At 39.5% G+C, this 23,892-nt stretch overlaps 1 protein-coding gene across 1 annotated transcript; it reads left to right on the top strand.

The window, feature by feature from the left end:
* Positions 1-133: 133 nt before the first annotated feature.
* PNPT1 (polyribonucleotide nucleotidyltransferase 1) lies at positions 134-20,175 on the top strand. The gene is made up of 29 exons (XM_063331167.1): positions 134-347; positions 986-1,046; positions 1,364-1,438; positions 2,146-2,251; positions 3,265-3,314; positions 3,801-3,864; positions 3,950-3,997; positions 4,710-4,823; positions 5,086-5,272; positions 5,790-5,841; positions 6,165-6,222; positions 6,379-6,475; positions 6,550-6,652; positions 7,876-7,946; positions 9,433-9,469; positions 10,209-10,275; positions 10,382-10,471; positions 11,375-11,428; positions 11,533-11,639; positions 12,311-12,382; positions 12,480-12,543; positions 14,169-14,252; positions 14,727-14,810; positions 16,805-16,911; positions 16,997-17,052; positions 17,615-17,693; positions 17,794-17,841; positions 18,205-18,363; positions 19,131-20,175. The coding sequence occupies exons 1-28, from the start codon at positions 172-174 to the stop codon at positions 18,358-18,360; spliced, it is 2,367 nt and encodes a 788-aa protein (XP_063187237.1). The 5' UTR covers positions 134-171; the 3' UTR covers positions 18,361-18,363; positions 19,131-20,175.
* The last annotated feature ends 3,717 nt before the right edge of the window (positions 20,176-23,892 follow it).

The following is a 23,892-nucleotide window of genomic DNA, read 5'->3' as shown; positions in this document are numbered from 1 at the left end:
CCGCCAGGGGGCGCAGGGACGGGCTCGCGCCGGGGAATCGAAACTGCACTGCCGGCGCGAGAGCCAATCCGCTTCCAGCTTACTGCGCCACGTCCCGCCCCCCGCCGCATGCGGCAGCCAATGCGGTGGCGACTGCCTGTAGGGGTTGCCCCCTTCCTGCCTACCGGCGCCATGGCCGCTGCCGGGAGCTGCGGCCGCGCCGCGCTGGGCGGTTGGGCTGCGGCGCCATGGCGGCGGCGGCGGTTGCTGGTGCCGTCGGGCGGCTGCGGCCTGCGGCTGGCGCCCGTTCGCCGAGCTGCCGCGGTGACCGCGCCCGGCCGGGCGGTGACGGTGGAGGTTGGGGGCAGGTGAGGGGCCCTCGGGGGCGAGGCCCGGGGGGCGCCCCGCCGGCCGTGGGCAGGGGGTCCCCGGGCCGCCGGGTCAGTGGAGAGAGATGTCCGGGGGCGGGTGGGCTAAACAAACGCGAGGGGAAATGGCGGGTGGCGCTCCTGCGAGGCGTACCCCAGGGGCATCTCCTTCTGCCTGGACGGGAGAGGGAACGTGCTGTGGCTGTGGTGCGAAAAGGGGGTTCGGGAGGCCGGCAGGCGCCTCCCCCTCTCTCACGAGGGTATAGCAGGCGTCTGCTGGCCTTTTCCAGTGGCAACGCTAAAACCCAGCGTGAGCAGGCGGGGGATTCATCTCTCAGTGCGCACAAAGCGTTCTGCCTCTGAGCCATGTGTATAAATTGAGGTGACAGCCTGATGTGGCTGCAGGTCTTTGCTTCAGAGGGAAAGATGCGGGCTATTTGAGGCAAAAGCACGTCACAGTTAAGGAGATCTGGTTGCTTTTGGTCAAACAGTTCCAATTTGTACAGCTAATAAGGATTTTTGTGTCTAATATGAAGTGTCGCCTATATGCTGTGCAGTCAGTGCTGTAAGTGAATGCAGAGGCTGCTGGAAAATTTATTTGAATTTGCCGTGAGTAACAGGTTCTTTCTTTCCAATAGAAAGATGGAATTGTCATCTGGAAAACTTGCTAGGTTTGCTGATGGATCTGCTGTTGTTCAGGTAAAAAAAACCCCAAACGATCAAAACTTGTGCAACTTCAAAATTTCTGGATCTGAACAATCATTATTAGGATATCACTCTATTAAAAGGATATAGAGCCTCAAGTGGCAATTTAATCCCCAATGAAAGTACAGCCGTCTGTTTTGTAGGAAAATAAATTGTTTGACAAGCAAAAATAATGGTGCAAAGCATGGATTCATGTGGTTGTTTTCTGCAAAGAATATTCTGGAGTTTTAGTTTGTGAATCAGTTTAGGACTTCAGCCAGTATTTTGGTTGCGGGTAATTTCAATTGTCTTTGTTTTTTTTCTTAATTCAGCTAGGTGATACAGCGGTAATGGTCACAGCAGTCAGTAAAACTAAGCCTTCTGCATCTCAGTTCATGCCATTAGTGGTAAGTACTAAGGACAAAATTAGTTTTGTGATCATCAGTGGTAGCATTAGCACAGTAGTAATCATTAAATACTGGAGTTCAGGATGCTCAGGGTTGAACTTTGCCACAACATCCACATTCAGAAATTATATTTTAGATGTGTGGAAAACTAGTTGGATCATGAGGCTTGAAGTGTTGTGGTTATTAAGGGTTTTAAGGATTCATATTCTAACTTGAGGCTGAGTAACGGTGAGTTCCTCGAGGGTCTGTTCTGGGTAACAGCCTGTTTCATACTTGTATTCGTGACCTGGAATTCCTGCTCATTAAGTTTGCAGATGATGCCAAACGGGGGGTGCAGAGGATGTGCTCGGAAGCAGGGCTGACATCTGGAGGGGAAGGTCTAGGGACTGGAGGAATGGGTCGACAGGAACCTCATGAAAATCTGAGGACTACACAGAGTCCTGAATTTAAGAGTGCACTAGTGCCCTGCAGTGGTTCAGGCTGGGGCCTGGCTGGCTGGGCAGTCCGTATAGGATATAGGATGGGAGGGTGCGTGTGGCACCAGGACAGAGCCTTAAGTAACGTAATCTGAATTCAGAGTTGACCTTGCTCTGAGTGGGAAATTGGACTATAGACCTTCTGAGGTGCCCCTTCCGACCTGAATTGAGTCTGTGGCGCTGAAACCAGTAAGCTGTTGTCGTTAGGAATCCCCGTTTTGTTTTTAAAAGGTTGACTATCGTCAGAAAGCTGCTGCAGCAGGAAGAATTCCTACAAACTATCTAAGAAGAGAACTTGGTTCCACTGATAGAGAAATTCTTACAAGCCGAGTAATAGGTAGGCTGAAAGATTTTATTTACAATGTATTTTAAATATTTAATATCCTCATGACAGTTTGAAACGACAGTAATTTCTAGCTGCTGTTTGTAGAGTTGATTGTTTCTGCAGTAATGTCAGAAGAAAATAAACTTGTAGTTTCTTGTTTATCAGTACTGATTTTTAAAATAGTATATCAGCTGCGGCTGTGTGTATGTTCCTTTATACATAAGCCTGGATCTTGTAAAATCTTGTCAGCTTTGTTGATGTTGCTGTATCTAAGATCCTTACTGTGGAGATGTTACCCCTGCAGTCACACATCTCTCTGGAGAGGTGGAAGAGACAACCAAGCTAAACTCCGGAATTCAAAGAGGCAGACTTACTGATTGGTATATACTCATTCTCTCTCTCTTGATTCTGCTGGAAGAGTCATCTCCATCATGGCTGTCTGCATTCGTGAATAAGATAATACCTTGAAATTCAACATTTATGTAAAACTTAATGTCAAATACACCAGCATCTTGAGACAGCAATGAGAAGAATCAGGAGAGGGAGCAGCCTATAAGGCCTAGGCTGTTACACAGTTCTATACACTTCAAACTGAAACAAAAAAGTAAAATTAACAGGAAAACTATGCATTATGGAAATAATGAAACATTTTGAACATAACTGCTTTGGTTGTTTTTCTTTGTTTGAAGACTACGTCCCTTCATTGAAAATACTTCTAGTGAAGTGCTATTTAATAGAGTATTTGTAGACTAAAGCGTAGAAGGCTTTTTAATGTTTTTACCTTGTGTTACCTGACGGTGGGTATGCTCACCCAAATACCTCTTATTTTGCTGAGTCCTATTGACATTTCAGAGTTGATTACATTTCATGCTGAATTTCCTTCTGGGTTCTCAGCCTTTTCTTCTCTTTTTTGAGTCTTTCATTTAAACCATTTTGTCAGGTTTTTGTGGGGTTATTACAAGCCAAACTGAATGCTGGCTACTGAAAACCAAATACTTCTTAGACTTTGAATATTTCTTTTGCAGATCGGTCAATCAGACCACTCTTTCCACTGGGCTACTTTTATGATACGCAGGTAGGTCACGCTTGCTGTCCTTGACTATAGCTTCCTTCACAGTGGAAAATATGAGTCCATCCAATGAAAACTTCACGTGATATAGACACTGTTTGAAGAAAAGCAGTTTTCATGAGCAACCAGGATGGGTCTACTCTTTGAAAAACAGTCTAATAGTGTAACACTGCTCTTTAGTTTGTCATCTCCTTGTATTAAATTATTTTGATTACGTGCTAGTTTCCACATTTTGTTGTAGAGATACAGGAACAAAATTCAAATATCCTCTGTACAACAGAAGAAAGACAGACTAATAGCATATGTTATGTGATATGATACAATATTATACATTAGTGAGCTTTCTAGTTTAAATACCTGAACAAATTTTAATTTGCAGTATAGGCTTGTGTAAATACGTGTAATGTTTTGTTTTATTGTCCTTAGCTTTGTGTTGACAGCAAATAAAAACGTATAGGTCAAAATTATTCATTATCTTTTATCTTATGCCAGATCCTTTGTAATCTTTTAGCAGTAGATGGTGTCAATGATCCTGATATTCTAGCAATTAATGGAGGTAAGAGCACTAATAAAAAAATACAGCTTGTGTGTGATTTGATATGATCCAGTTTTTCTAATACATGTTTTTATCTCTGTTCTAGCTTCTGCAGCACTTGCGTTGTCTGATATCCCATGGAACGGGCCTATTGGTAAGTAAATATTTTGAAACGATCGGTGATTTGAACATAATGGAAGATTTAGACCACAGTTCATGTTTTCTTTTTTTTTAACAAGAATCTGAATTTAAAGTCCACTATCTCTTGTTTCAGGTATTGAAAATAATATTACAATGGATAGGATTATTGCATTTCAAAGCATTATTTTTCCTGGACTAAATATATTTCTGTAAGGGTTTAAAATCCAGAAATAGTATAGTATAGAGACCAAAACCTTAATTTTTTATTTAGAGAAAATTAGTCTTGAAAAGCATTGCTTAGAAAATAGATGGATAAGAATACTTTTTCTCCAGGAACTCAAGAAGAGCTTTATATCATTGTGAATATTTTATGGAAAGAGAAATGATCTAGCCAAGAACAAATATTTGGCTGTGTTTTCCTTTTACCTGCCTTTTTTCTAGAAAACATGTGCTCAAATGACTGAAGAAAACCCAATGGACTTGCAGCTTTATGTATAATACTACTTGGCATTATGTGCTCTACCCAGTAATACTAACCAAAAGAAATTCAAGAATAGATAACTTTGCCTCACAGATTTGTTCCTAATATATAGCAAACATGCTAATATTTTAAAACAAATCCATAGCTTTAATTTTTGGTTTTAGATGTATAATTTTCAAAGTAAAATGATGCCTTAAAGAACTTCTTATTATAACAATAATAATCTTTTGGAGTTTCTTTGTAGGTGCAGTAAGGGTAGGACTGGTTGATGGAGAAACTATTATCAATCCAACTCGAAAACAGATGTCTTCTAGTGCTTTAAATTTAGTTGTTGCTGGAGCTCCTCAAAATCAAGTTGGTAAGTAGGTTAATTATTAATATCTGTTGGGTGTTTGAAAATGAAGTAGATGCCTCTTTGCAGGTGTCTTCCTAGTCTTTGAAATTTGTAATTTTACCCACAGTAGGAATAAACAGTGATAGGTTAGATAACCCTTGGTTAGGTGAAGTAAATTCCATTATATTTACACAGTTTAACATTAATCTGTATTTCCTCAGTTGAGTTAGATTGCTATTGAACAATAACATAGTAATTTCCTTTATTTTTAACTTTTCATTAATAGTTATGTTGGAAGCGACTGCTGAGAATATATTGCAACAAGACTTCTGTCATGCCATCAAAGTAGGGGTGAAGCATACGCAGCAAATAATTCAGGGAATTCAGCAACTAGTGAAAGAACGAGGTGTCGTCAAGAGAACTGTTCAGAAGCTATTCGTTGCTCCCGAAGAGATTGTGGAATGTGCAAAGAAGTAAGTTCAGAACAAATAATTTTGATCTAAATTCTGTTAAGTGACTCAAAATGCTTATTTAACGATGATGTAATCTGATGAGATGATCTGGGGTTTTTCTTTAACTAAATAGCATGTTTTGAATGTTCAGAATTACTTGCTGTGTTTTCCCCAGAAACTTAGGAACATGGCCTTCAGTTTTCTTGTTTTATACCTTAGTAAGAAGGATATGGCAAAACAAATATCCCAAAAGGCCAGTGGAAGCGTTGCGAGTTACTGTGCCGCTCTTGAGGAATGGTGACAAGAGGAGTCGGGAACATGTGGGCTTGTTTGAGCTTTGCTGTGGAAGTGATAACTGATTCCAGAGAGGTGGCAGGAGAGCAGGCAGGAAGGACGGCTGGAGCTCGTAGTGTTTATAAAAGTCAGGCTGGTGCTTTCATACTGCTGAAGAAAACAAATGTTTAGTCCTCAAGATAAACTAATTATATAAGTGTTTTTTAAGCTGTGTTTTCAAAAACTCTTTCTTTTCTTCCGAAAGACTTGCTTTTAACAAGATCTATGCGGTGTTCACAGATTCTAGCCATGATAAAGTAAGTAATCAATTCAAACGGGATATAATTATTTTTGAATTAATATCATAATGAACCTGTGGTAAGATTTAGTTCTTTGCGCTAATGTTAATACTCTTCTCCTCTGCATACATTTGCAATAGTAATAATAAATTGTTCTTGTAAATTGTTATCTACCAGAACGTTTGCTCGCAGCACGTTACTGATCCTTGAATTTGTGTCACAATCCTATCCCTTATCCCTTGAGTTTTAAAGAATTTTAAAGCAAACAAAAACCCAACAACCCACACCTCTTTTGTTATTCTGCCCTGTAGAGTTAACTGATTGCAAATCCTGTGTTCTAGGTTTCTAGAGATGAAGCAATTAACAAAATAAGGCTTGAAACAGAAGAACAGCTGAAAGGTATTATTTTCTGCTTTCTTAATATTTAGAGAACGCTTAAGTGGAGATAGCCCTACTTAAAGTTACAGTGTGCTCTTTGTTGGCCAGGCTATTTTTGTGAAAATTCTATAAAATTCATTTTCCAACTTCAGATGGAATTTCTTTTTTTATACCCAGAAAAGTTTCCGGAGGCCGAGCCTTATGAAATCATGGAATCTTTCAATGTGGTTTCAAAGGACATTTTTAGAAGTCTTGTCCTCAATGAATATAGAAGGTAAGTATATCAAACTCCTAGTAAATAATATTTCTGTCAACTTTTTGTCTCATAATTTCTGCTTTTAACTCTAGGTGTGACGGGAGAGATTTGACTTCCCTCCGAGACATTAAATGTGAAGTGAACATGTTCAAAATGCTTCATGGATCTGCCTTGTTTCAGAGAGGTCAAACACAGGTAGTATCTTTAAACGTCAGAAATTATAAATTTCTCAAAAGCTGAAAGATTTATATCTTTCATTTAAATGAAAAGTTTCCTTTTTCTTCGCGTTCAAATAGTAATAACTAGAAACCAGCTTAGATTTAATTAAAATACATCTGAGACCATTAAGACAGTAAACAAAGCTTGGCCGTTTGCTACATGAACAGTACAGATGTTAGAATAACGTTCTAAGCGTATGTGCCCAGAAGGAGTCTGGTAAGCATTACTGTGTCCTCAGACTTTCTGAAGAATGTCTAGTAACCAAAGGTAGATGCTGTGAGGATTCTCCGTGGTCAGTTCAGCTGGGCAGATTTGGGGCATTTTTGGTCGGGTTTTTGTCTTGCGGGGAGGTGGTTTGAGAAGAGAAAGCTTTCCAATTCAGGATGGCTTAAAATAAAATTGCCATATGTTTTTCATCCCTCTATGTGGACATTTATGTTAAAGATATTCGTTGAAACAAAAGGTTTTCTTGTCAAATATAATCCTGTTCATTTTCAGAAAAATGGATGGCTTGATTAATGGGTCATTGGTATGTAGGGCAGTGCTAAATTGTGTATGTCATGAGAAATCTCTTAAAAGGAACTTCATATGTAACCTGGACTAAATAGGGAAACTGTACCAAAAAAAAAAAGTCACGTTAACGACTACTTTTTCCTCCTCTTTGCCAAAAACGTCAGATGTTGGGTGGATTGAATTGGGATTGTACACAAGACTTGGCCTCCTATATTTGTATAGCTCGTTTTCCTAGAAGAGTGTCAGCCGTTGAGTTGACTTATTACGGGGTACATGGGTAGTTGCAAACAGTGATTTACTCCTCAGTGTTGTCCCCTCTTGTCCCACTAAAAATAACACGTGCTGCAAGTCCACGTGAGTAACACGCTTGCTCTTTTGCACAACCCTGGGTCTGCATCAGGCAGATGTTTTAGTCAGTTTTCAGTAAACAAAGTGTTCTAGGCGCCTACCAGGTTAAGAAGCATTCAATTAATATTTTTAAATTGGATTGCTTGTAAGATTGTATAATCTTTGCAGATTATGAATAAGTTTGTGCAATGAAGGAAAAAAAAGTTATCAGAAGTGGTAGGTGATGGCATCGTATTTGTTGCTGAAATCATTCTTTTTGATTCTCCATAAGCAGTAGAAGTTGGGAAACATGGAAGTGTTTAAGAGCAGTTTATTTACCCTCTGTCGTCTTATTCTAGGTTCTCTGTACAGTTACATTTGACTCTATAGAATCAAGTGTAAAATCAGATCTTATCTCAACAGCAGTAAGGTATGTATATCTTTTGGTGTTTTGTCAGTGGCAACAAAAGAGGGGGAGCATTTAAGCACATTTGATAAAAGTTCCTTGAACTTCAACATATATATGTATTCATTAGGACTGAAAAATGTGTAAAATCAGACTTTGAAGTGGCCTGTCTTCAAGAGATCTTGGCAGTTGTTTTTTAAGATGACATTAATTCTATAGACAGGCATGTGAAATTTCAGAGTATTACAAGTAACATCCAATCTGATTGGGAGAGAAAGAAAACGGCGAGTTACCCTTGAATTGGTAAAACTGTGTCCGTTTATCAAGTCATTAAAAAAACAATTGAAAGTTGATTCTCTTTGTTCCAAGTATTCATCATCGCACTTGGAGCTTGATATGTATTCTACTCATTTAATCTATTTCTCACAAGTTTTGAAGTTTTGCTCAATAGGTTGGATGCACGTAGCCCATGAAGTGCTGTTCTGTTTCTCAAGTTTAGTTTAAATGGGGAAAAATAAATAAATAAAAGCAGATAACGGTGGGGTGGGGGTGTGTGTGTGTCCCAACTGAATCAGCCTATCTAAATATTCTCATTTTGCCTCAAAAATGTTCAGAGGGTGAAAGTGATTGTGGTGTTTTTTTTTAAATGGAGTAAGGAAAATTTGACGGAAGACATAGCAAGCGAACCCTTGTGCTGTTAACTTTTTATTGCTGAGGGCTGACTTGGTGGGGAGAGGAAACTCCTTCCCTTTGAAGCTGCAGTTCGGTGATCTCATCCCACGAGTGTGGGGGCTTTCACGTCTTAGTGTCAGCTTTGCTTTAGTTACATTTTTTGGCCTAGAGGTGCTTGTCCGTATTCTGTAATTTTGGTATTCTTGGAAATCAGTTTATGTTCAATAATGGGTTTTAATTAGCAGTCATTAGGTTGCTTCATGAATGAGAGATTGCCTGTATGTGAAACTACAGGCAAGTCTTGACTTGAAGCAACTTTCTTTATAGGTTAGATTTTTTTGTATTTATTGCCAAAAGTCAAGTCTTGTGGTACTCTTTGAGTGCAGTTTTTTTTTATTTAATCAAGAGCTATTTGGTGGTCGCAGAGATTTTCCATTTTCCTTCTGAGTGCTTACATTTCTGAGTCCTTACTGCAATGCGTACAGTAAGATGCTGGTGTTCTTGAAGTTTGATTTTTTTTTTTATTGTATTTTTTTTCCTTCAGACACAGTGAAACCAGCATAAGGAACTGATAGGGCCTATTCTATTCTAAACATCTAGGGAAACTGTGTTAATGATGATTAACATATGAGGTTTTTTTCTTTGTAGGCTATGCTTTTGAATGTGTTTATTACCTAAAAACCTTACGAAAAATGTGGGTGGTCAGCAAATCTACTGATATGTTGGTTGTGCTAGGTTTATTTGTAAGTGTAACTGAATATAATCTTATGTATTACCTATTGTATGTAAGACGTGTTTGGTTGCTCTTTTTTGACATGGTCTTGTTTTTAATTAATAGTGGAATAAAAGATAAAAACTTCATGCTGCATTATGAGGTGAGAGTTTTACTGTGTCACAGCTTTCTGCATGATTCACAGAAGGGCTTAATGTCTTGCTTTTAATGATGAAATTGGTCACTAAACTTGCTAAAATTTCTAATTCATATGTGAATTTATACTGCCATTTATGAACAATAGTGCTGGTTTCCTAGAAAGCACTCTATAATTTGTAAATTGCCATTTCATATAGCCTTTTTAATATCTTAACATTATGTTAGCTCCTTAAGAATGTGTTATTACTGAAAGCAGGATTAACCTGCTGTATTATTTTTAGTAAACTCTATTAATATGTTCAGCTGACATACTACACCAATAGTAAATAAGTGCTTTTACATCTCAGATCTCTCTCAGCCTTTGGAACTTGCCCAAACTATTTCATACAGGCAACGGGCATATCTTGTTCCATTATCTGTATGACAGGAACAAGATTTCTGAGATGTTGTTTGACAAGTTTAATTGGACTGAGCTTGTTGTGTTGGTTTTCAACTACCTTGCAACTGCTTTATTCTCTTGTTCTGTGGAAGTGAAGCATTTACACTACTTAAACTGGTCGTGGTTTGCAAGCTAAGTGACTGATAAAAGTCATGTGGTGGTTTGATTTTATTATTTTGGGGTTTTTTTATAATTTGTTTTTACCTTGAGATACACCAAAACTTCAAAGAGTTCTCTTCTAAGTGTATGTTTTAAAATGGAGAAAAAGTATTAATTTTCTATATACACATTTTTTACTTCCTAGTTTCCTCCTTATGCAACCAATGAGATTGGCAAAGTTACTGGTATGAACAGAAGAGAACTTGGACATGGTAAGTTCAGAGTAGAGAAGTCCCATGTTGTAAGTTTTAGTGTTTCATCTGATTCTTTGTATTTATGCATTCCTTGATGTTTTGTGTTGGGTTTTTTTTTAAACAGGTGCACTGGCAGAAAGAGCTTTGAAACCAATTATTCCCCAGGATTTCCCATTCACAATACGAGTTACTTCTGAAGTCTTAGAGTCAAACGGTATTATGATTTTCTTAATTTTAACTTTAATTTTAGAGACTAAATTTGGTTCTTAAAAAAAAGCTCGAGTTTGACAAACTTGAGTTGTAGGCATTTTAGGTAATAGATTTCATTTTTAACCTTCTTAATTTTGATAGCTCTATTACCTGAAGTACTTAAAATAGATGCATATGGTCATGAGCAATGGACCTTTCTTTCAGTTTGTGTAAGAGCACAACATTAGTGTGAGATGTAAACATAAATTCTAAGTTTAATAAAATGGTACTTGGGGGCATTTTTATGCTACAGAGTGAGGGAAAATAAATTGGCATGTATTGAGACCCATTCTTCAGTGTCTAATCACAGCTGGTACCCTCCCTGGCGTAGAGGTAACATCTCCTGGCTGGCTGTATTTGTTCTTTCCCATCTCCCCAGGCTGGGAGTGAGCTATCCGTTTCACCTCTCTACAGGTTCTCCTGGGTGGCAAGAAGCTCCCTGATGTCCCCTCCTATTTCCTAGCCCTGTAGTGAGGTCAGGTGGGTGGGAGGAGGGGATAGTGGAGAAAGGGAAGGAGCCCCGTTTGCAGCTGCCTGCGAAACCCACAGATTCCTTGTCGAGAATATTTAACATTAATAGCGATGCTTGGTGAGCCTTTTTGGTATTGGTGTCGTGAAAGATTCAAGCTATATTACCCATCTATTGTTAAAAAATACTTCTGATACAGAAAACTTCTAATTGCAATTATTTATTGTAGCGTGTGTGTTGCTGCACAGTATTTTCTAGCTAGCAGCAAGTTAATTTGTCAAACTGGCATTGAAGAATATCACTAGCAAGTTTTGTTTCAGATACTTCTGACCAATGTTTTATGCTCTTCTCTCTCCCCGCCTCCCCCCACCACCCCCACCCCGTATTCTAACTCTGCAGGGTCCTCTTCAATGGCTTCTGCGTGTGGTGGGAGTTTGGCATTAATGGATGCAGGTAAAAATATGGCGCTTAAAAGGATAAACTGCATATTACAATGTGTTACAGGATTTGAAAAACACCAGAGGTTATAAAAATTCATTTTTATTTACTGCTATTAGGAGTTCCAGTATCAAGTGCAGTGGCAGGTGTAGCAATAGGTCTCGTTACCAAATCCAACCTGGAAAAAGGAGATATTGAGGACTATCGCTTGCTGACAGACATCCTGGTGAGTGTTTCTAGCACTGTTCTCCTTATTGCTGCTAAATTGTGTAAAATACCCTCTATGGCTGCCTTTTACCCAGTTAATTCTGGAACATACACTACTGGAAGTACTCAATGGTTTTATCTTCTCTGTTTTGACTCCCGGACTCCTCCCTTATTTCAGAAAATCTCTGTGAAATGTTAAGTCATGTTTCATTTTTTGTAATTATTCAGTTATTTCTTTTAAGCTCTCACAAGGTCTCTCTTTCCAATGAATTTTGTCTTTTCTCTCGGGAGAAAGAGATTAATAATTCTTGAATGCTTTCATTTACTGAAAACCACAATATATTGGATAGAGAATAAGCACTTGGCAAAGTTGCTGGGGGAGAAAAATGCACATTGTTGTGCTGCTGCAGCTTCTTCCTGTGGCACCCACTGCTAGTGCAAAATCAGCTGTGGATTTGTTGTTCAGAAACTAGTCTACAAAAGCTCTTAATTTATAAGGTGAGAAAGGAACAGTGTTAATCATGAACAGCAAAATATGGCTGAAGAAAAACACGCGAGTCTCAGAAGTAATTCTAAGTCTGCAGAGCTACTTTGTGGCTTATTGAAACACAGAGTGTACTTTTAGTATAAGGAGGCTTGACACTGGGATGAAGTCACTCCAACTTGTTTTCTTTCTGTCTATGCTGTTAGGGAATTGAGGATTACTATGGTGATATGGATTTCAAGATGGCGGGTACTAGCAAAGGAATAACTGCCTTGCAGGTATCGTAACATTAAATCTTCCCAAAATGGAACTCTGCAACGTGGCTAAAACAAGCTTTCCTTACCTATTGGTGTAACTTAACTCTCTTCCTATTAGGTTGATCTTAAACTGCCAGGAATACCCATAAAAATTGTAATGGAAGCTATTCAGCAAGCTACAAGTAGGTCCATGTTTGTATTTGCACCCATTTTATCATACTAAGTGATAAATTGCATTAAACCCTAACTTTTAGGAAACTAAATAATAGATTTTTGTTGTTGTTCTTATTGGGGAAAAAAGCTGCTATCTTCAAAAAAACGGTCTTGTTTGGGTGTTGTCTGTTATGCTTCAATATAGGCACTTCATACAAAATAAGTAGCTTTTTGTGTGAGCGGAGCGCATTCAATCTCAAAAAAGCCAGGCCCTTCTGACCACAATTAAGTTTCACATGAAAGTACATAGTGTCAGTGAAATTGATACTATTGGTGGCTACTTTTATTAAAAAATAGAACAAAATACTATTCCCTGCAAATGGTGTGATACTAGTGGTCATCAGTTAGTACAAGGGGTCACTTATTTTGAAAAGTGCAATAAAGTTAGTGGCATAGCAAACTGGGGTGGGGGGCTGGAACCTTATACAAAAGAGCAACATCAGGGTAGAGGAATATATTACGCAACATTTGCAGGCGGTATTTTGGATTTGACTGATACAAGTACAGTTATTACTAAACCATGTCAGTCTATAAAGTTTTTGTCATACTGTATTCAAACCACATGTGGTGTGTTGGGGAAAAAAAAGGTTTGCTCATCGCTCTGCAATAAATCAGTAAAAAGGCTTGTTAAAAATAAGCTCCAAGCTAACTTTAAAGTAACTTCAGGCCAATCTTTAAATGTCTCTTGAGCAGTGAGTTCTTGGAACCTAAGTAGAAGTCCGTATCACCTCGGGGAGTTGGTGGTTAGGACCCAGCAGCTCGATCCCCTGTGAATAACCCAGGTAGCAAAGGCTGGAGCGCAGCTTTGCGCACTGAAACTCTGGGTTGCTGGGGAAAGTTGGGAGAGCGAGCAGGCATCTGTTGCTAGTTAAATGTGTAAAGTGTTGCTATAACACCACTATGGATTTGGACTAACGCACAAATATCCTATTACAATGACTTTTTTTAAATCTATCAGGGTAACGTTATAGAAAGAACAGCAAACTATTTCTCATTGACCATAGATTCAGCTACGTTTACTATTGAGAATTACTGCTGTCTGTATTCTGTCTGACGTGTACATCTAAAACATTACATGAAAAACTGAAGCTACAAGCTTTAATAAGGATTTAACTAGTTGTAAGAGAAAATTTTCAACTTGATTGTAAAAGCAAGATTTTTAGTAAGAAAGCCCTTATTAAAATGTAAGAACTAGTAATTCCTGTTCAATGGTGTATCACTTCAAGCAGCTCAACTGAAGTTCCAGGCCAATGTATCATAACTAATCAAAGCCACACCCTGTTGCTCATATCAGCATTCTGATTTATTTAAATAATACACTGAAACAGAACTGGATGTCATGTTCTAGGCTGCGTAAAGTCAATAAATGTGCTTTAAGGCACAGCTTTTGTATCCACAGAGCAGAACGATAGACTGCAACGAACGTGCACCGCTTGAAATGTGTTAAGTTACCATGATAAATTCTCAAGTTAGGCAGGAGGCAGTGAACGGATGCTTATCTACTTAAGAACAAAAACTGCATCAATCTATTTTATTCTTATACAAAACTTTATTTTTTTCTTCTTCCTCCTTCCCACCCCACCAACCTCCACAGCTGCAAAGAGGGAGATTTTACAAATTATGAACCAAACGTTGGCAAAACCCAGATCTAACAGAAAAGAAAGTGGACCAGTTGTAGGTAACGTTAGCTGTGTGTTGATATGACTTCATCTCTTTTATAATTAACTCTTTAAAAATAAGCTGCTGCTTAAGCCAGCTTTTGTTAATGAATGATTATTACATATATCTGCCCCTGGAGGTTATTTTTTCTTTGGGTTTTTGGAGGGTTTTACTGCCGGGGGCGGGGGGGAGCACTGTACTATTTCACTGTACGCCAGAAAACAGAATTAAACTGAAGTTATGTGAAACTCACAAGATCAGAATGTATATAGAGGTCAGCATTGGTATGGCTTAAGGTAGCTTACAGTCATCAGAGTATTTGTATTCTGTGTCTTCATTTATTTCAGTTCTTAAATGTAATTACATCAATGTTTAGCAAATTACACAAGTAGCTGTAGAATATTAAAACCTAAATGAATGTGACTTAGTTTTTGTGATAGCTTTCAAGATTATTATATTTAGTATTTCAAAGTATTTTTAAATGTTCTTTCAGAAACTATCCACGTTCCATTATCAAAAAGGTTAAGATTCGTTGGTCCTGGGGCCTATAATTTGAAAAAACTTCAGGCACAGACTGGTAAGACATTCTTGCTTCCTGTGATTAAATTATCCTAATGTGTTATTAGCTTCTCTCTATATGAAAATTACTAGTGTGGAGTTAATTAGTAGATCTTGGTAGCGCAGGTAGTACTGGCACAGCTGTTGCTGGATCTTAATGCTATCTTTATGCCCATACCTATTTTAAGTAGCTAAACTTCAGCTTCCCAACTTGTGCTGTAGACCACCTCCATAGAACTGGCATTTGTGCTTCGGCAGCAACAACCTAATAAGTAGACGTGAAGAACTATTAAGAGAATAGAGTACTTCTAAACTTGTGCTTTATGCTGCAGGCTGCAAAACAGTATTTGCCGTTGTTCTCAGGCTTATGTTCAGCTGTTCCAATGCTCCGTACCAAGCGAGTCTGTACTACATCTTGATAAGAGCGCGTGTGTTTTGAAGAGCTAGGGGAAGCTCGCTTCAGCTACCCTTACTTGTGTAGATTCTCTCTGTAAAAGTGCTTGCAGTTTCCCTGGCAGCAGGAATTCCTAGAATTTTGGTGCATGTGAGATGGTGTTTTTCAGGGCTCACAGCAGAGGCAATTAAAGGTTCATCTAGGGACGGTATTGCAGATAGTGCTGAATGGAAGATGTGAAGTCAAGCAAGTCTGATCATGAGTATGCTGAAGCCTTGATCAAATCTATGCAGCTTCTCTTCCTATAACCAAAAGATTTTTTTGCTGTGGTTAAGAGGGGATGTTGAGCTCTTTTTCCTACAGCGCTCATCAACTGTTTTCCTAGGATTCTGTGAAGAGCTCGTATACACTGTGAACATGCTGGCATATGTTAGAAATACAGCTCACTATCGCATCGTAGGAGTGACCTTTACTGTGGCTTAAACTGGTAGTGAGTAGTGTGAGAAGTTTCCTGACCTTGTTACGTTTCTTGGAATAACTTGATTCTATTTGTTTACACAGTGGTTTGTCCTGCCTGGAATAAGTGCCAAATTCAAAGTTTATGCCTCTTTCACTACCGTTTCCTAAATAGGGCAATTGATGTTGAGATAAATGCAGACTGACAGGTCACTTAGAATTAGGCCTATAGCTTGACGGTGCCCTTGGAAGTGAACGAATGGAATTGGCAAAGCATTGAGTATTTCTGAGAGGTTACACTATTAAAACCCTTTGTTCAAATTACTCAAAGCAGTGAAACTAGGCATAGCCCACCCTTACCATCTCTCCAACGTGATGAAGGTATTGTTCAGCCAATAGTCAGCTGTGGTAGCAGAGCTGAGTTTCTGCTGGGATATTATTAAATAAATCAGATTTCTTTTATGAGCACTTCTTTATAAATGCCAATTCTTTCCTTTATTGCTTAATATAGTAAAACTTTTCACTTGTTCCCTACTTCTAGAAAGCTGAAAATTAAAAAAGGCTGATGTCTATAGTGTATCAAATAGATGTTCTGCTTTGGCTGTTTTGGACTTGAAACTCTTAATGTTGTGGCTAGCTTGAGTAGGGCTTCTCAGGGGATTGGGTTGGAGAAAAGGAGGGGAAAAAAAATCACCCTTCTCTTTGGTTGCAAGCCTATGCAGTCTGTTGGCCAGAATTTTACCGTGCGATCTTACTGTGTTCTGCCTCTAAAACACTTGAATTTCCATCTGCTATTAATGAAAGCTATAGTTTTATTGAAAATCTGGGAAATTAATGGAAGCTAAGATTCATTCATAAAACCAAAATCCTTTCAAGAATTTTTTCCTGGTCATACAAGGATGATGATGATAATTTTGTGTTCTTATATGGAACATGAGTTTGTGCAGGTATTTGGCGAGCATACCTATAACTTGGTTTCCATTCCGTTGCATGGGAAGCTGTCCAGTGCCTAATCTGAAGAATATTTGAAATTATTAGGACTCAGAGATCTTAATGAGCCCGTGCAAAATCAGTTTGCTCTATGCAAGTCTTTCCTGAATGTAACTTTTCTGCTCGCTGAAACAATGTTCACCTGAATCCTCTCATTAAATTCTATTTCCAAGGCGTAACTGTGAGTCAGCTGGATGAAGAGACATATTCTGTGTTTGCCCCTACACCTAGTGCTATGCACGAAGCAAGAGAATTTATCCACGAAATCTGCAAAGATGATGTAAGGACAGACTTCTGTTGTTAGCTTTTACAATTTGCATTTTGTGAATTTTGTGTCTTACTCTTTTCTTTTTTCCGCCCTACAGCAGGAAGTTAGTTTGGAATTTGGTGCAGTTTACACAGCCACGATAACTGAAATAAGGTATGAAAAGTGCTCTGGAGTCGAAGTAGAAATTAGTTTTACATAGCTGTATTCCTGATATGTAAATACAATGGAAAAGAATAGAAGCTTAAAGGAAGCCAAACTTCTGCTAGTGACACTGGCACCTGCATCGTTCCTGATATTTTTCTGTTGATAATATTATTCTCTTTCTCAATAAGGCTGTTTTTTTGCTGCTTGTTTAGTTATTAGAATGTCTCTATAAATTGTAAAACTTAAGGCTTTTTTTCATCTGAGAGAGGTGGCAGGAATTTGCTTTTTACTTTTTGCAAGGCAAACATTGGATTGAAATTACGTGCACTTTTTTGGATGTACTCATTACTGAAATACACTGTGCTAGAGGAAGTAATTTCCATCCACTTTCAATTAAGGAAAAATGACTGGACATGTTATGGTTGACAGAAGACTTTTTTGAAAAAGGGAAGAGTAAAATTTTGCGTATAAAAAGTTTAATAATGCTTGCTTTGAGGTCAATATGCAGAGTAAAATACACACAGACTTCTATCAATGTATTTTGAAATAACCAGGCTGTTTTCTGTTGCAGAGATTCTGGAGTGATGGTAAAATTGTATCCAAACATGACGCCAGTGTTACTTCATAATTCACAACTTGATCAAAGAAAGGTAATACAATCTTAAACAAGTATAAACTAACACTTGTATAACTAACCTTACAGAACTAGTGACACTGAAATAAATTTTTCCGAAAAACACTGTGTTCTAGGTTAAACATCCTAGTGCCCTGGGATTAGAAGTTGGCCAAGAAATCCAGGTAATTTTTTTTTTTAACTTTTAAAATTTTAGAATGTTAGTGAACTTTTTATTTTGTTTATGAAGAGAATTTTTTGCCATATCATATTCCATTTCTGTTCTAGTTAAAGGCCTGCTTGTGTTAAATCAGGTTTATTTAGTGTTATACTCTTGCTACGTAGCCACCACAATAATTTGACAGAGCAATAGAGGCCAAATGGTGCCTGTTGTTGATGGCTTTTTTAGGGTCAAATTTAGGGGGCATCAGGGGGGGCCAGCTGCAAACGAAACAAACCAAAAAAACCCACCCCACCGCCTTTTAAGGAAAATGCTATTTCCAGCTCTTTGAGTTGGTCAGCCTTAAAGTAGTTTGTTTTCTTAACAGGTTAAATACTTCGGACGTGATCCGACTGATGGTAGAATGAGGCTTTCGCGTAAAATTCTACAGTCACCAGCCACAGCTGTGCTTAAAACCCTCACTGACAAAAACAGTATTGTGCTGGGAGGTACCGTTCCCCAGTCCTCCACTTCATCCCAGTGACAGGTAAGGCCACAGCAACAACTTCAGGTGACTCAGTACCGCGCTTTCTGTAGGACTGTTGTACAGCATTGTATCGATCTGCTTTTCATATTGTACAGTTACCCTTTGGTGGTGCGCACATACAAAGTTAGCAACTGCCCTTTCATCTGCCGAGTTGTAAAGAGCTTGATATTGCAAAATTGTTTCAGATGCCTTGAAAGTTTCAGGCATCCTAGACAGCCTACTTTCTCCAAAACAAACTTGCTAATCTGCAACATCTCTGTAACATGTGTTCCCTCTTCTCTACCTTGCAACCATTTTTAAGGGGGGGGTGGGGGAGAGGAAAGGTAGGGTAGGAGAAGAGAAGAAAAAATGAGCTGCTTTCTTGAAAGCTTTGAGTCAGTTAGTGGAGACTTCTCAGTTAATCTCAGACAATTAATGGAATGCCCAAAGCTCTCCTCTAGTACTGTTTTCCCAGCATGGATTTAACTTTCAATAGACTTATGCCTGAATCTTTCCCAAAACTGTTGTGTACGGGTTTTTCCCTTTGGAAGCTACTAGAACAGGAAGGTGTCTGATCATAAAATCAAGAGCAGTTACACAATGGGATTGGCAAATAGAAATGCAATGCACCGATGATAATTTAAGGCAGTCTGCATCACTCTTATAGGAATGGTTCACAACACTAGAAATTAAGATTCACTGATTAATTATTTTTTTTTAAGAAATGTTTTTTAATTTCAAGCCTTGGTATAATTAGTTGGTTACAGAATATTTTCTATCTCTTTCAGGAAAAGAGGCGTGATAATTCTTGGAAACACAAGTGACCTTTGCTAGAATCTGTAGATGTCTTCGCAAGAATCTGCAGGTGGATGGTAGTGAATCGTATTTTTTAAATAGACGCTATTTATGCTTAAAGGTGTTGTAGAACTTCAAATTGAAGTCTCCAAATTGATTAAAAACTCTTTTAAAATAAAAAGAGAAAACAAAAAACAGTGCTCTAATCTTGTGTAGCAGAAGTGAGATGAGAATCTAAGAACATGGAATTGCATAGACTGAAGAACAAATTACATTTCAGTGCTTAAGATTCTTCTCACTATCATCTCAAACTAAAAATGTAAAGATGAGAAGTAAGTATTTAACAATTATTTCCCAGGAGAAGGAACTATCCCGTATACTTGGTTGATAGGCACACTCGGACAAAGTTTTACTGGCTTTTCAGTGTACAAGATTGAAATGTTGAGCAAAACGTAAAGTATCACCTTTAACGTGGTTGATGCTGTTTCAGATAAATACATCAGTAACTGCCATAGGTTTCAGACTTGCTAAAGTATCTGAGCAGAAGGGGGACAAAACAAAGAACCTGGCTGAAACATCATCGTTTACTATCTGGGTTCGTTAACACTGAATTTCAAAGTAGATAATTAAAATGTTAAGATTAAAATAATTGTTTTGGAATAAACAGTTGATGTGATAAGTCTTTCCCCTAAAACACCCTCCCTCATTAGGAGTGTCAGAATTCCTCTATGGATTATGTTGCACCAGTGGATTCACTGATCTCTTCTTAGACTTCAAAACATTTCCCAGGGGCTTGCAAGAACTACTTCTTTTTCTACTGTGAGGTACAGACTTTGAAAATCAGAGAGGTGTCCCTTCTGATGTTCACCAATTTGTATGTATAAGAAAATCGGCTTCCCACCTGATGACAAGTGGGCTCTGAACCTCCTGAAAGAAAAAACAAATCACTGGGGAGAGGAGAAATGTGAATGTACAGTAAAAATGGCTCTCTCTTTTTATTATTATTCAAAGTTAAAATATTAAAGAAGAAAGAAATCACTGGCTTGTTTCTTTGTAGTTGTCTTGTCTGTCTTTCATCACGTAGGACTGAAAAAGTTTTCCTTAGCAACCTCTTGCTCTTCTTTGAAGACTGTATTCTGTTACTTCCCAGTAAGAATTCTAATGTCCCTGCTTACTATGACTTAACTTAATCAGCTGATGCCTCGTTCTTTACATATCTTGGGTAGTGTTAATGAAATTATGTAAGCAAATGTTGTTAAAAGTTCGTAAGCAGAAGCTCAGATGTTTCCATTTCTCATAACCGTTCTCAGAAATTGATCTCCCCAGTCTAAAGTGGTTTTCTGAGGTTTAGCTGCTTTTGTTGTAGAACAGTTTTCTGTAAGGCTCCTTTTTGTTGAACGGATGGATGCTCTAGTTACTAAAATACTAACTTGAGAAGCTTGTTTTTTTTTTTTTTTTTTTTTAGCTAGCGCATTGCCGGTAGGATGCTTGCATTTGAATCTGTGAAAATCCATAATTTAGGAGCCAAAAGAATTCCATTCTTTCCCGTAAAGGTATCTTCTTGCCTGCAGTAACAGGAGTATTAATGACTTGTGTGATAGCTGGTGGTCTCAGTAAATCAGCTACTGGAGTGCTGGGGGATTTTCTGTTTGTTGGATGATGACGTGGGGAAGAAGTCTTGCAATGTTCCTGTGGCAGAACCTGTACACTCAGCCTGACTTTCTGCACTTGTAACGAGTTTTAGGCCCTATGGGAAGGGGCGGGAAAAAAAAGTACGCTTGGGAATTGTCTGGGAGGAGCGCAAACCAGCTGCTCTTACCTGAGGAGAGAAGCTCGATGGGAGCCAAGAATTGAGTAAGCGTGTGGTAGTCTGAACCTTCCTGGAGGGAAGGCAGGCTGGCTTCGGGCATGCCGGGTTCTGGCGGGAGCGGCGGATTGGAGCGTGGCAGGAGGGACTTGACTCTCGGGTGATGGCAGCTGTGATCAGAGAGCAGGTAGGTTAATAGCGCTTGAGAGAGCGAGCTCAGCCCTATCGCAGTAGCTGCTTTTTCATGTTCAAAATAGTGATTTTTGTCTCTGCTGCCCTAGATAATAAGTTTTGGGAATGACTCATCTTAAATGGAGCCATTGAAAGGAATTGCTTTGGAAAGTGAAGCTGGGCAGTTGCAGCACTACACCAGGTCAAGAGTGCCAGAAATGCATTTATCTGACAAAGCTGACACTTTCACGCATGTGCCAAGCGTCAGGAGCTGGGGTGTCTTTAAACACCAGCAATAAATACTGCGAGTACTATAATAAAAGTATAAGAGCTGACCTAATTGTACTTCTGGGGTCACACGCCAGAGAGAGCGATACAGTCTCTTAATTTCATTCCAAGAAATTTTAAGTGATTTAGGAATGAGTTGTCTGTCTTGCTTCTGAAAACAACAATAAAATTAGAGCTCCCTGCTGCTCTGTGTTGTGACTCTTGACTTGCTCTGTCTGCAGCCTACCCTAACGAAATTCTTTGTTTTGATGAAGAACAGAGAACTCTTAACAGCTATAGCTTGTTGCTTTCTGATAATGGGGAGAGATGAGCTTCTGGCAGGTGCAGTGCCACAACGAAAAAGTGCTGGTTTGCTTTCTCTGAGCCTTACAATGCAGAGATTCGGGTGTATTGCTTTCCAGGTCTTGTATTTACCCTGGTTTTAAATGAGGTATGTCAGAGCTGTTGGGGCAAATCTTGCATGTCTGCTTCAGGCAAAGCCCCCCCCCAAATTGATGTGCTTTTTATTGGTATAGATGAAAAGATCCCGCTGCCCTTTCTAACAGCTCAGGCTGTGGGGTCCCGGATGTTGTTCTGTGCAAAAAGGAGTCCTGCGTCTGAGGGAACGCAGTCCCAGTGTGTTCTGGAGTGGCATTTTTGCACAGAGGTCACTTATACGTAACTGGAAAGCTCATGGATTTATTTCGCAGCTAAGCAGAGAAATTGTTTTTCATGCCAGCTCTGGCTTGTGTATCTCCTTTCTGTAGCTGTTCATCATGATAGATAAGAACTTGCTCTGGAATATTCTGCTGTGGTTTCTTGCTATTCTGTGTATCTGGAGAAGTACTCCATTTAATCTTGAGTAGGAGAGATTGTACTTCATGTACTTAGTTTGAAGAGCTAAAGAGCATGTGTAGAAGTCTTGCAGAGGGAGGGGAGAGTTTGTGAGAGGCGGGTGTCCTGAGGCAGCAGTATGCTGTGGCCATTGGGTTTTGTGTTTCTTTTTGCGTGTTTTCTTTTACCTGAGCTGTCACTGAGGCAGAAATGTGTAAAACTTTGAGGGGATCAGGCCATGTAATGCAGAAAAGGCCACTGGCCTGTAGCCAGGAAGGTGTGCGTGGAACCCAAATGTAAATGGCTTAGTGTGACTCAAACCACAGTTGGTGAAACCACTAGCGTAACGTCGCCTTTTGTACAATTACTGACTTATTTATCCATAATGATATGGTGCACATATCCTGAAGTACATTCCTATACTGCATACAGCTAAAGATAAGTGTATATGACAGTTCTCCGAGGTGTATCTTACAGTTGCCATCTTCTGCAAAAAAACCTCATGATTGTGTGTCCTCAATGGCCCCTGTTAAAAATCAAAATGAGGGCTTGATTGGGGTTGAACCCTAGTGCTGCAGAACCCCATTAAGGGTGCTTCTCTTAATCTTTCTTAGAGGTGAGTTGTTTTGCGGATGTTAAATAAGCAGACTGACCGGTCCTGATGCATGAGGCTGCCTCTTAAGGAATGTTAAAGACACTTCAGCTCTTCAGCTACAGTGATGCAGCCGATCGAAGACTGCACCAGAGCAATGATCAGTGGCTGCCACGTACTCTGTGTGCTGAATGGCCTGTTTGAATTGGTGTCAGAGCAAAAGCTGAGCCTGAAGTGTTACACAGATGTAAGTTTTCTAAATCTGCCTAAAGAATGTTTTTCTAACGTATGGAAAAGTTGCACATAGTTATTTGAAGTGGTGTATTCTGTAGTATGCTGCTTCTTTCCCTTCATCTGGAACAAGATCGAACTTCCAGCGGAGAAATGCCAGCCTCGTAAGTAAGAGCTATACCGGTGTAACTGCTTTTGCCATTAGGCAAGAGCTGGAAGGGCCTTGCTGCGCCTGGGAACGAGACACACCCTGGCGGGGCAGCGCCTGCCCCATCTCCCTGCCCCCTACCAGCCTGAAAGGTTTTGTTCCAGACACTTCCAAGCTTCACCCCCCTCCCCAAAGTCCCCGCTGTTTCGCACAGCGTGACTTCCTGCATGCTTTTGTCCTCTTTTCCCATGCAAACACTGAAATGTAATTATTTCTTAGGAGTAGTACAGAGGAATTGTGTAGCTAGTTTTTTAGGATGGAAAACTCAGATTTACAGACCCCACAATGCCTGGCAAGTGGTCTGTCTTAATTGTACAGCATTCGTAAGGACTAATTAAGCATGTTTCTCTCAGTGAGAAGCTTCACAGAACAGCTTCAACTTTAGTTTAGCTTTTGAGCCTTTATGGTGGCTTGCTGCCGTGTGCCCTGCTGTGGTAAAGGCTGCGAGTGGCTACAAAAGGTGCCACGGCCTGACCTTGCTGCTATTTTGTGATGTGAGGGAAACCTTTTCTTCCACAAATTCAGCTCTGTGCGCTGCGGGCTCTGTTGTTAGAGCAGGGGCTGGGCTGTGGACGTGCATCACACCCATCGTTGGTGTCATGGAGGCGGCCCTCACCACGCCTGAGAACGGGGATGCTTTGTCTG

The sequence above is a fragment of the Chroicocephalus ridibundus genome, chromosome 3 (genome assembly GCF_963924245.1).
Source record: "Chroicocephalus ridibundus chromosome 3, bChrRid1.1, whole genome shotgun sequence".
NCBI lineage: Eukaryota > Metazoa > Chordata > Aves > Charadriiformes > Laridae > Chroicocephalus > Chroicocephalus ridibundus.
The sequence above is the reverse complement of the archived record's forward strand: the minus strand, read 5'-3'. Positions and strand labels throughout refer to the sequence as shown.